Consider the following 13429-nt stretch of genomic DNA (forward strand, 5'->3'; position numbering starts at 1 on the left):
GCTTCCATGTGGCATTACTGTTTTGACACTTCTAAAACTCTCCTTGGCTTTTCATTTGCATTGTCTTTTCAGTCTGTGCACTGTGTTCAGCAGTTGGGTGGCTGGGAACAAGGAATTGCTGTGTTTCATTCTTCTTAAGCACAACTAACAGAACACAACTAACTGAGCAGTTGACTTGTTAAAAGACCGTATTAACTTATGTATCCATTAAACCTTTTTCATTTCACTGTCATATTTTACACCATAATGCATGGCAACATTTGTCAGGGGTTACCAGAATGTGGCAGGGTGACTGGACTGAATTGGTTTTCAGTAACACTGATGGAAGCCCAGAGTAGCTTTGTTGTTTCGATCTCCCCTTTACTCAGACCCTTATCAAACCACTTCTAATTAGAGTCCAAAGATGTACCTGTTCAAAATGGGTCATTGCTATTTCCATGGTGTAAGAGACAGCTTGGCTGTCTGGTGCTTACATCAGTGTAGCCAGAAACAGAACCCAGGGCTAACTCCTGAGCAAATTCATAGAATAATTTGTGAAAGTGAAGTGTGCTCATTACTGAGGTATGATTTGAAAGCAGGAAGGAATGTGGTTTGTTGTTTTCCAGATAATAGAAACTCTACTGGGCACTAAGGTACCTTCCTTATCTGATCCATTTAAATTCAGGTATTTGAAAGCTCTATCCATATGCATTATTCTGAGCTGTCCACAGAGCCAGAACAGGGCAATTTATGGGGATAGTACTGCATGGAAGAGTCTGCATGAGCTTCCTGTCAGAATACTTTTGTGTTGCTCTTCTGTTGCTTCACTTACTAAAACTTCCATCTCTCACATTCTTCGTTTAACACGACTGTAAAGTTCTGCTTTCCCCCCTCTTTTGAACCATGGCCTTTAATATTTAATTATTTAATTGGTTTTTTCTCTGGATTTCAGATATTGGTTTTGATGCTTATTTTCGTTTTGTGTTTTATCTTTTTATTTTGGTTTTTATTCTGTCACTTCTCCATCTCTTATACGTAGCTTATGTCCCTTTTAACATCCCCCCATCAGCCCCCTCCTCCTCCCCCTGCCTCTGCCTCACCCTCTGCTGTTCCCAACGGCCCCCAGTCTCCCAAGCAGCAAAAGGAACCCCTCTCCCATCGCTTCAACGAGTTCATGACCTCCAAACCCAAAATCCACTGCTTCAGGAGCCTAAAGCGTGGGGTAAGTTCTCCTCTGGATACCTCTCTCTCTCTCTCTCTTCTTTCTTTTTCTTTTCTTCCTTTCTTGCGCTTTTATTGCACGTTCTGTTACGTAAAAACCTTGTTTTGTTTTGTGAAGGAATCCATTGTGTTTTGTCATAACATGCAGACAAATCCAAGGAATCCCAACCTCTAAAGCCATTTGTAGTCAAAAATCCCACAATGAAACCACAAAAAGTACAGCTGCTGATGGAAATGACCCATTTGGGTTGTTTAGGGAGGAGAGACTGTCCAAAGTAGGGAAGGAAGAGCTGAACACTTAGTAATACTCATGGAGAAGTCTAAGTCATTAACTGAATAGCCCTGTCTGTGGTGGAGTAGGTTTGGAGGAGCATCATCCAGTGGTTTACTCCGATCCTGGTGTTACTTTCCTCCTGAAGGAGGAAAGTAAATTAGGGACTCTAGAAAATAATTGGTCTGATTTCAGTTAGTGCAAGATCAGATGTTTCCCTGAAATCATCTAACACCTCTTGCTGTAGTGGTGGGAAGAGGACTTCCCTGTCTTTGGTGACCAAATATGCTGCTGTATGTAACTTAAGTTCCAGAGACTTGGCCTCAGCTTGTGCCTCAAGTGCTGCAGGGTTGGTGAGTCTGAGTCTTAAGATAACAGGTGAGATGTGAAAGATGAACTGTTTCTAACGGGAAATAAAGCTGTTTATATTGTACATGTGTGCTTTAAGCCATGGCTGCCCTGTGGGTGAAGACTGGAGGGGACGGGGAGCAAATTTAATGTTCCCTGCAGCTACCTCGATGACAGTTGGCTCTAAATAATTGGGATTGATGCTTGTAAAGCACCTTAACCACATCCTGTAGCAATAAGATAGGAAGGTTTTACTTGATTCCCGTAGAGACCTGAAGAATACTGCTTCCCAAGAAGTGTATCACATCCGCCTTTGAGCCTCCTTGAGCACACAATGTTGGTTAAACAGTTTTTGAAGTGTCCATAGAAACATTAGAATCTCATCATGCTCTTGGACCTTTTTCTAATTCCTTTTAAGTGTGCTTTTTTTCCCCTCACAGTTGAGGTTTTTTTACACTTCCAGTGTTGATGAAATACCTTTGTGAAAATAACCAAATTGGAAAAAACCTATTTGTAACAGCTGCCATAGTTTGCAAGAATTAACTGAGACAACACAGATGAGAGGTTCTGAGGGACTGGTGTTGAGGTTTTCCTCTGCCAACAGCTCAAGAACAGTCTGTTGGATGTTGATTTATGTCTTGTACGGTTCAAAGAAGCCAGAGGCCTCCATGGCTGGCTTTAGGATTCACCTGGACCTAGATCGAACTGGATAATCATGTTGTGACACATCACCACTCTTCTCAGTTGAGTGTCCCTGTCTCCTTTGCTGCTGATAAAGTAGGAAACATGGCCTGAGTCTTCCCAGCTCAGCTGCTCTGTTCTGGTCACTGACAGCAACTGTGGCTGTATTGGCAAGCTGATATTGAAGTGTTTGTGTGGAATTAAATGCTCTCATTAGTGGTCTTCATAGGCAGTAGGTAAAATGACAGGTTCCTGAGATAAAATGTTCTGGGTTTCAAACAAAAAGAAGACTTTTGTCTTCCCAGAAGCTCACATATGTCAGTCACGCTGAAAAATTGCTACTATAGCTTGGCTTTGGCTCCTGGGTTAAGGTCCTTAGGATTATTTCCTTCTATAAAAATTACAGGAAGGAGACACAAGTGTTCAGTATTTTAAAACATTTTCTTTCAAGACTGTAACAGCAAAGAAGTGACTACTCTAAAAAGCCCAAATTCTGCTCCAGGGACTGTACTGACATTTAGGGCTGAGGGCTGGAGTTGTATAAAAGTGGAGATGATTTCAGTGGGGAACTTCAGTGGTTACAGAGAATTAAAAACAGTGCTGAAAACAATATTTTATCACATCTGGTTACAGACAGCACATTTTGTTTAAAATGGTGCTTTATACAGCTTGGTTTTCAGCTCTTTGCTAGGGAATTGCCATTTCATGGGACATTCAGAATCCCCCCCCAAAAAATCACATTTCTGGTGCTTTTCATTGGGGAAGCAAAAAGTTTCCAAGTTGTCTGAAGGCAGGTTCTGTAAATGTACCTCCTGCCATCAGTTGCAGTTTGGCTCAGAGCATCTTTCCTCAATGGCTTTTATGGGGATGAGACAGCCTTTCATTTCTGCTTCTGCAGCAGCAGATCTGGAGCATGTGATGTGCCAGATTACATCTGGGAAGTCCAAGCAAGTCCTACAAATCCTGCCTCCTGTATTGGTGTTAAGTGGTTTGTGTGAAAGGTGAAGTAATGAGAACAATTTCCTATAGCCTTCTTTGAAACCCTTTAAGTTTCTGCTGACATGTTCATTAAAAAAGTGCAAGGAAAAGCTATTGCTAAATCTCCATTTAAACCTTTTGCTGTGTTCTATTTCATTTCCTTCCCTTGTTAGCTACTAGGATGTTTCTATGTAAATACTTTTCCTGCTTGACTCATCCCAACAGAGCTGGAGCCAGTGTTCAGATCATGGTCTCTATTTTCCAGAGGGACAAATTCAGACCACTTGGTTCATCTAGAAATACGAGTAGGAGAAGGCTGCAAAGTTCTGGCAGCCTGCTACATCTGATTTGAAAACTAGTCCAAGTTCACATTTCATAGGCCCTTGGGTGATTTGTATTACACAAATAGTCAGACTAAAAGATCATGAAAGTGCAATATGACCTTCAGGAAGAAAATCATTCTAGACAGGCAAAAAAAAAATCAACAACCACCCAAATCTTGTTAATTCATCAGATGAAAAATGAGTGGTTGGCATTTGTTCCAGCTGACATTTGTTGTCCCTTCCAACCCTACCATTCTGTGATCCCCTTTATATTCAGTACAACCAGGTAATGCTGTTAATTCTGCTTTTACCCTATTAAGTTTTACAAGATGTCCTTTTCTCAGTTCTTTTCCATCCCCCCGTCAGATCCAAAAGCATCTGATTTTTACTCAGGAGCATGAGCAGTACTGTTACAACTACTGGATTGCAATGTTACCAAAGGCATTAGGAGGATGTAGAGGGAAACTCTTCACACAGAACATTGGATCTGTACAGAAGTACAGCAGTGAAACAACTTTGGAAGAGTCATGCAGGGAGCCAGCAGGACAGCACAATCTAACGGCCATTTGACTTTGGGCATTGAATAATTTCATTTGCTCCAAATATTGTTTCCACGCTGCTGGTTTTGTACAGAGGTAGAATTCCACTCCAGCCAGACACCTTGCAGTAAAGGTGACCACAAGGGGTTTTAAGTATTATTTGAGAGTGTTCAACCCAATTGTCAAGCAGGTTCTTCCTGGCTTTGTTGATAAACTAAGCTGTTTAAACTCTTACAAAAGCCAGGGTAACAATTTGTTTATTTTGGGAGAAACTGGGTCATACTCCTTTTTTTGCACTGGCTGAAGGAAGAAGTGCATGAAAAGGAACTACTAAATGTAAACAAGTCCAGTAGATACTAAGACCTTACAGAAGAAATACAATAGCAGCAGCAGAAGTGCACATTGTAACTGATCCTTGAAACATGAGTGAGTGGATTCCCATGCAATTCCTCATGAAATCTTTGATCTCAGAATGTGTCTGGTGAGGCAGCACGTTTTTATCATTTCCTTATAAAGTTTTGGTTTAGCATCTTCTGTTGTATTTGGAAGTTACAAAACTAAAGTGGAAAAATCAGTGGTGACCGTTCAAACGAATTAGATAATTAGTAATGATCTGTCCTGTGCTCAGTGTGGTTTGAATTTTGCTTTCAAACCAAAAATCCAGCACATCTCGTTTTTGTGGAAGGAAACAGATGCCTGAACAATCTCCAACAGATGCAAGAGTTGTGCAGAGGTGCCAATGCCAGCATCAGTGGTCACTGCCAAGATGAAATCCTAGTCTGTTTGAAAAAATAGATACGTGTTTTAAGAAGTTAGGTGCTGAGTCCTGTCAGTGTCTATGGTTTTCTAATCACATTTTTGTATTTTCTCAAAGTTTCTTTCTTCTAACTCCAACAGCAGAAATGTCCATTACAGGGAAAACTGTAAAACTGTTCCAGCACTTAGCACAGATCAAGGCTAAGAAGGGAAAAAAAGGGGGAAAAGTCTCTTTTACACAGTTTTTGAGTTCTTTTTCTAGTAACTCTTTTAAAAGGCAGTATACAAGATATATAACTCTTGAAATCAACTCTGTCTCTTTAGGGAAGTTAAGGCCAGAAGAGTACAAAGAATGAGGAACCACTTACATAAGTCATAATTTCATTTATGCTTGCTCTGCTTTTTCTAATTCCGTTTTGAGGACAAAGGAAACTCAGTATTCTGCTAGTTGATATTAATTTTGTGTTCTTATATTTTATTGCTATAGCAGCAGTAACATCAGCACCTTTATTTAAAGAGCTCTTCTACTCCTGGATTTTGTTAGTTCAGAAGAACTTACACCTTTGAATTACTCTGTGTGCCATTACATGGCCTTGCCCTTTCCTTGCAGAGGCTGGGAGCTGGGACACACAGATATTACTATCATTACCCAAGTTCCACCCTCTGTCTTGTTCCGTAAGGCACACAGAGGGATTTTTGTGGTTTCTTTTTTAGTGGAAACTGTTGACTTCATTATAATGTGATTTGATTTCCATTGCACCAGTTAATGTTTTCCCTTACCACCTCGTCTTGCCTCTGTGACATACTGTGCAGTCTTCTCCCCTGACACTTAGCTGTTGGTCTGCCTGGGTGATTCAGTACTTTGTTGTTCTGTGAGCATGCAGAAACAGCAAGCAAAACAAACCATCCCCTTTTGTACCTGCTCCGCTCCCTGCCCCTGGGAATACTTGTTGTTCTAAAGTAAGTGTATGAATCTGTGCCAAGACCAGGATTTTTGGGTGGGTGGGGTCATTGAAGACAGTTTATTCTAGCACAGACAAAGAGATATTTTCTGACCTTATATGTTTAAGCTATCATTTAAAGTGCAATGTTTTCTGAATGCTAAACTCTTAATATAAATCACTGAGTTTCTAGGAAACTCCCATTTTGAACTTAAAGGCCAGTTAAATGCCAAGCTGTCTTTTGCTGTAGAAGCAGTAAACACAGAGGTGCCGTGCTCGTCTCCACTGTAACGGATGTGTTTTCTCTTGCTGACTCACCAGCAGACACAGTCTTTGTATACTCACAAAGAACTCATGAAGAGGACTTTAGGGACACCCACGTGTGCCGTTGAGGCTAGGGAATATGTTGTAAGTCCGTGTATGGTGTGCTCAGCCCATACGGTCGCTGCACAGTCGCTAACCCCACTTACAACGTCCTTAGAGTGTGCTGTGGAAATGTGCTTTGGAAAAAGACAACAGGGAAATTTGCTGTGAGGCAAGTTGCAGCTTTACCATGTTCCATGCAGGAGAGGTATGTCTGCTAGTTCTGGAAATGCTGAAATTGCCACAATTAAAGTAGCTGGACCTGTGAAATTCAGAGTGAAGTCCCACAAACAGGTTCCGTGCATTTATTCTAAATTGTTTTATGAACGCAGTCTTGAGCATCATAAGCCAAGCCCTGATTTGCAGCAGTGTGGTCACACGTTCTGTGCCTTGGTCATGGAGCACTCCATGGAGCTTTCTGAAGCTTCCCTGAACTGTCTGTAACAGTGATAGTTCATGGAATCAATATATGACCTCAAAATCTAATGCTCAGATAAAGTGATTGTTACAGGACCACTTTGCCTCTCGGTTGTGTGAAAGTCCAGTGATTTATTTCAACCTTGTTTTCTGTAAGTGAGGTTAGTGTCCGTGACTGTCCAATAACACATGGACTTGCTGGCTTTCATGCTCTCTCATGTGTTATTGAAGCTTGTGGCTCTTAGGCTCTTCATTTTTTTTCCCTGCAAGACTAAGCTAGATGTGTTCAAATTGACAGCTTGAAACAGATTTGCTCATTTTGAAGAAACTTTGGGGGGAAGAAATGACCCTATTTTCCCAGGAATTGTGAGCAAGTTTCTAGCTGTGAAAACCCAACAGAATGGACAAAAGTAGTTACTTAGTTTTAATGTAGACTTCAGTCTGCTTATATTTGTGTCTAGAAACTGAATTGCTGTCACGTAAAATTGCCAACACATTTCACCAATGGAAAACTGAACCTGACTTATTTCAGCATTTCGTGGTCACTGCTTTGTTACTTGTACTGGTTATAACAATCTCTGATGAACTATTTGGAAATGCTATTAATAAGTTCTCTATTTTTGACATGTTTAACAGCATAAGAATTGGGCATACAATGTCTTAATCCCTTTCAAATTTGCTGAACCTAACAGCAAAAGGATAGTCTTGATGCAGATGATTCTTTGCAGTAGCATAGTGCCTTTAGAGTGAGTAGTGTTTAGAAACTAGCGCATGTAGCATACATCTGTGCCTTTTCTAGAGTGCTTCATAGGTAAATATTTATTCTGCACCATGAGTCTTGTCTGTATATATGTACAAGGATCTCAGTTTGTGCTGATCCCATCTATGCGAAAGTTCACAGGAGTGCTGAAGCAATTATGCAAACAAAAGCTACCTCCGCTGAATTTCTTCAGCAAGAGAATTGACATCATTCTTTCTCCTTCCTAGATGATTATTCTCTCCAATGGGTTGGGTTGGTTTGCTTTTTTTTTAATGACCTCTTAGCTGGGAGAGTGAATTTCTTGTTGCACTGTGATGATTATCATGTGTTTACTTCCTAATGGGCTGAACTTCAGAAGGAAGTTTTAACTGCTGCCTTGGCACTGAATTCATCAGTTCGAATAGAATCTCTCACTATTTATTTCAAGGCCACATTGAGCCTCATATTGAACAACTGAGCATATTGAACACTGTACAAACTCTGGTAACTAATGGTGGTCTGTTATTTTTGGAAAATGTGTATTTCTTACATCATGCTGTCGGAAAACATCACAGATATTTTAAATCCAATCCTCAAGAACTCTGCTAAAAATGAGGGTCTGAGAGCAGCATACCTGGGAGCTGTTGGTAGTAGAATAACACGGAACTTTTAAATGGAAAGAAGTTCTGAAGTCTCTCAGTACAGATCATGGCCTGGAGTGAGAGGAGTTTTCCACCTTTCAGCTGTCTTTAACACCAAGGATGCGTGTTTATGCACTTACAAGTTTGTTGTGTGGTTTGAGCATTTCACAAGTGTCATCAGCCTGTAGGACAGGCACAGTGCAGATGGCTGGAGGAGGCTGAGTGTACTTTTGATTCTTCCTTAAAAATCTGTGTTTATATCATGAACAACAGCTAACTCATGCTCCTGGGTACAGAACAGAAAAGCACTGTAACACTGCTAAGTCTCCCTATCTCTTGGAAAACCCTGGAATTGCAGCTCTCATGTCTTGTAACACTGAAAGACTCAATTCCTGAGGCCCTCCAGTGCTGTTGAGAGCTTGATGTGCAGGGCAGAGACAAACCATGCCATGTGTCAGCTCTGGAAGCATACACTGCTATTCAGTCTTAACTTTCCCAGAGTAACTGAAGATAACGTTTTGGCTCTGCAGCAGGAAATGTGGTAACCTTTGAAGAATTAGATCATGTATCTTGCATAAGGAGCTTGAATAATGTCCTACCATGCTGTTGTAGAATCAATTTGGTGTAGAAAAGAGTTTTTTCTTTTGCCTCCTCCTTGATCCTGACCTTCTCTGACTGTACAGCCAAAATATGCTTGAGACTGCTTGTTTATGGATTGTTCAGGAACATGAAAGGACTTTATATGACTGCCCAGACAGCACTGTATCCAATCAACAGGGGTATTTCAGAGATGTTGGCCTTTGGATGTAGGCCTGAGAGCTAGGAAATCACTGGAGAGCCCAAAGTGCTCTTTACTGCTGGAGGCCAAGTGCCATGCCTTACCTCTTCACTAAGTTTTGGTTTGGTGTGACGTCCCCTGGTCTTCTCTTAAGCCCTTGCTTAAAGTGGCTGATGCTCACAACTGCCTTTCAGCACATTTTTGATCTAAAATGTAATACATTGCAAGTTCTGGCACTTTTCTCCCCCACTTCAGAGTTGTTACTGTAACAGGGAGAGTCACTGTTGTTGTAGCCACTATCCATAAGGCAATCCAGGCCGGGTTCTCACCTGCAGTGCTAAGCCCAATGTGTAGAGGTACAACACTTCTTCGTTTCTGTTTCTGGTGAGGAAACAGCAGCTGACTGAGAGCACTGGCCCATCTTGTGAACTTTTGCACAGATCTCTTAGTGTTACCCATTTTGCCTTCCAACAGCAAAGGGATTATGTGTCATGTTATTGTAACGTCAGTCTGAAAAAGTTCCTTTTCTACTGATGCACTGTTGTTTTTTTTTCTCTTTCTCCCCCCACCCTGTATCTCTCCAATTTTTACATGAAGCTTTCTCTCAAGCTGGTAAGCACATTTACAGCATGCCTGTCCTGTGTTTTAATCACAATTCTCTGTGTGTTTTAATGTGCACTGTGCCACATATGACATGACACTGAAATTAACTGTTAAATTTGTTTCTTCTTTACTTTTTTTTGATATTTATCAGATAACTCTGAATACACAGGTCTGGAGTCTAATAGAGGTGATCAGAATTCAGTCTTTCTAATAAGCTGCTAAAAAATTAACTCTAATATATAGTTTAGTTTTCACTTTTATAATCTAGGGCTATGAAAATGTAGAAAAAACAGTATTGAGTAATTCTGCTACAATATAAGTACACACTAAAATGTTTAAAGGAGGAAAAAAAAAGTCTCTGGGCTTGCTGGACCTTTTCCAAAGAGAAATGCATGTCTTTTGGTGTAACACAGCTGCAAAGTTTGCTTTCCATGCCCAGATGTTACTGGAAATCTGCATCACTATCACCTACATTTTACAGCCCTATGTAGTCCTTCAGAGTAACTAATAATGATATTAATTGAAGTTCTGTAAACCTTAACCAACAAGGTTAACTCAATCTGATTTGAATTGACAAATGGAGAGCTATACCTATATATGAATCCTAAATTCTATCTTGGATGCAACTGGGAACTACGGTAAGATGTTACTGGGTTGGAAAGGGAAGGGGTGAGCATATTTGGGAAAGCAAATTATGTGCTGAGCTTCACACACAAGGTACTGTATTGCTTGAGATACTCCACACTGTGGCATGTTCCTGACAACTGATCTACATCCCTTTGCCCTTCGAGAGTCCAGTCACAAGGAGAATGCAACTGGTTTGCTCACTCACTTCATGCCAGCGTGCAAGAGCCACAGATGTCATGTTGCAGTTTCAGAGAGCTTCAGAGGATCTGCAGTAGCACCTTAACTGCATTAGCTTGAAAGTTTTCTTACATCTTCACCTCTCTTTCAAACCTTGTGAATATATTGCTGTTGGATTTGTCATTGTGGGCCTGCTCTGTTCATAGCAGCTTATTCCTAGGGCATGAAAACTACATGAAGTAGTTCTCCCTGAGGTTTCAGGTTCTGCTGCTGCTCTGTCAACACAGTGACTCACTTGGTCTCCATTAGCAATGTTGCCTCTCAGTGAGGACCTGGGGTAGGCCTGAGGAATGATGGAAGTGTCCAGCTTACTTGTAAACCTTGTTCTTTTGTTGTTTTCCTGGTCTCAGTGCTAGTGTGTTGTGTAGCTGAGCTAAGCCTTCCAACATAGGAATAAATCCTCCCAAAATTAATAGCTGCCCTGGCCTTTCACCAAAAATTACACTAATTGGAAATGTGTGCAGAGAGGGCTGAGACCCATGTACAGCTCAGGAGGAGGAAATCAGCTTATATGTAGCTTCATCCCAGAAGCTGGTCCTAACGTGGCCTGTTTCTTTTCCACAGTCCTTCATCCTGGGACAATTTGCATCCTAGATCTCAGTCTCCTTGTGCAAGGAAATCTAGTGAGCACTGGCTCTGCTGATCCTATGATAGCACATGAGAAATAGCACAGATTTCCCCCCATCCCACCTCTGTTGAAACACTTCTAAAAATGCAGGCAATGATCACTACTTGAGAGATAGCCCAGGTGTGTTTTTGCTTTACAGCATGAAATCTGCCCAGCATGTACAAAAATTACTCCTTGACTCTTCCTTTTGGAGCAGAAACTGTAGCTTTTGTAATTGATGGGAAATGATCGAGCATGGAATAAAGTCTGAGCGAGATCACCTCCTAGTTTCAGGCATGCACTTGTATGCAACACAAATGCCTTGGTCTGAAGCACTGTGAGCAAAGACACTGAATTTAATCCAGCCTGGGATCAAAGGTGAAGAATCAAAAAGAAGATGTTTTGCCAAATTTGTTTGACTACATCTATTGCATTGTCCTAAAGTGTAGCTAGGGATGTTTTCAAGCACATCCCTTGTAACTGCAGGTTTATTTACAAAGCTCCCTCCAGATGCTTAGAGATATGGATGGGTTTAGTGTGTAGATTATCTGCAAAATATTTTGAGTCACTCCCATGTCTAGTGTAATGTGGGAGTTACTGTCAAGCAAAATATGATCATAAAAGGTGAATTAAAATAGATCTGTCCTATACCATGCACAACAAATAATGTAAGCATTGCTAGGACTTCATGTGCTTGAAGTTACAGAATAACTGTAGTTGTTTCCTTCATTTGTCTGAAAATTACTTTCTCACTGTCTCAAGAGTGGAATTTTAAGTGTATTGTTACACAGGTGATCAAAGCTTCACTAGACACATAGCTGTCTTTTGCTGAAGATCAATATGGCAGCAATTACATTAGGTTTGCCTGTCCTGGTTTTTTGAATGGCTAGGCCAGAGGAGATGACCTGTCAGTAGCTGTCCTCTGCCTCTCCAGCATCCACACACTTTCTTTCCGGATGGCTTGTTCTGCTGCAATTGCAGGAGGAGGAGCAGGCTGTCTCAGAGCACATCCAGTGCAGCCTTTGAATGCTGCCCGTTAGACCCTTTGTGGCAGTGTCCACTAAAACACACCCCTTGAGAGACAGAGATGTGACATTTTAATAGGACTACTGTTACAGCCTGTCTCATAAGCTTTCAGTAAGCTGATGGGCCACTGAGTTTGGTTACTCAGCTTTGTGTTTTTACCCTTCTCAGTATTCCCCTTTAGAAATGGGATGCAGAATGAGCAGAAACCAGAGCAAGAGAAACCTGTACAAATTCAAGGCCATGTACAGGAACCTCATTCCTTTATGGTGCAACTAATTAGTGTTGATATGTGTTCAGTTTAGCCCACCCAAACTGTCCCCCTGCTTTCTTGAAAGACAAAAATAAGTGGTACTTGGGAAGAAAATAGTCTGGATGTATTTTAAGTGTCATCTATCTGCTGTGTCATATTGAGGCAATCAAGAAGAGGCATAGCACTTTGAAGGCAGAAAAGGGTCTTTCAAGCAGAATCATACAAAGGTAACAACTGTGGTCTTCAATTGTTTTCTTTGGTTGTGATTTCAAATTGATTGATATATGGCTTTGATATAACTCCTGGTTTTTATGCTAGTACAAATGAGGGAGGAAAGACTGAGAGACTTGGGCACAGAATGTGGATCCTGGAAAGCATGCAGCATGTTTTTAAATTGCAGAATCCCAGGGGAAGCACTTTTATTACTTTAGTGTGATCAGGAGAGCCCTGACACAAATTTACTGCATTGGACCAACACTCAGACTATGCAGAGCAAGCCAGCAGTTGGTAGTGTGCATGAGAAGTGCCACTGAGACACAGGAGTAAAAGCTAGCAAGTGATTTTAGGGAAACACTGTAGCAGGGTAGAGGAAGGCAGGAAAGAACAGCTTTCCATGAGGATGGAACTCTGTTAAATAAGATCTAACTATGAGTAAAAGCAGTTTCTCAGCTCTGCTGTTGAACTGTGACATTCTTTAGTTGGTGATCTCTCGTTAGCTGTTTGGTGTGAAGTGGGATGTGGTTCTGGGATTCCTAACCATTCCAGGACTGATAACTCTCACTATAAATGGTAGCAATGCTTCAGACCATTGTGATTTTTGCACAGATTTTTGTGAGCTGTTTTCAAACTGCAGTCCTGAAGGATTTTTTTCAGGCTCTGATTATTATGCTTTCCCAATTTCTTTTCTCCCCCCTCAATTCTATTCCATGCAGGGAGCAGGGCCAGAAGACTTCAGCAATCTCCCACCCGAGCAAAGAAGAAAGAAGCTTCAGCAAAAGGTCGATGAACTGAACAAAGATATCCAGAAGGAGATGGATCAAAGGTATGTTAAACCTCTCAATAAAAAATAGAATAAATAGTCCAATATAGAACAGAAATCTTTAA

General features: G+C 41.1%; 1 protein-coding gene across 13 annotated transcripts in view; it reads left to right on the forward strand.

Moving 5' to 3' along the window:
• Positions 1-13429, forward strand: part of FNBP1 (formin binding protein 1) — a 96188-nt gene that overhangs the window by 68811 nt on the left and 13948 nt on the right. For 4 of the 13 annotated variants that reach the window (XM_062011941.1, XM_062011937.1, XM_062011938.1 and 1 more), the window contains 3 exons: positions 1019-1201; positions 9573-9587; positions 13258-13367. In XM_062011941.1, the coding sequence (XP_061867925.1) occupies positions 1019-1201; positions 9573-9587; positions 13258-13367 (308 nt within the window). The remainder of the gene's footprint in view (positions 1-1018; positions 1202-9572; positions 9588-13257; positions 13368-13429) is intronic. The other 9 variants (XM_062011943.1, XM_062011944.1, XM_062011945.1 and 6 more) reach the window with 5 other exon arrangements.

Source organism: Colius striatus, chromosome 19 (genome assembly GCF_028858725.1).
Source record: "Colius striatus isolate bColStr4 chromosome 19, bColStr4.1.hap1, whole genome shotgun sequence".
Taxonomy (NCBI): Eukaryota; Metazoa; Chordata; class Aves; order Coliiformes; family Coliidae; genus Colius; species Colius striatus.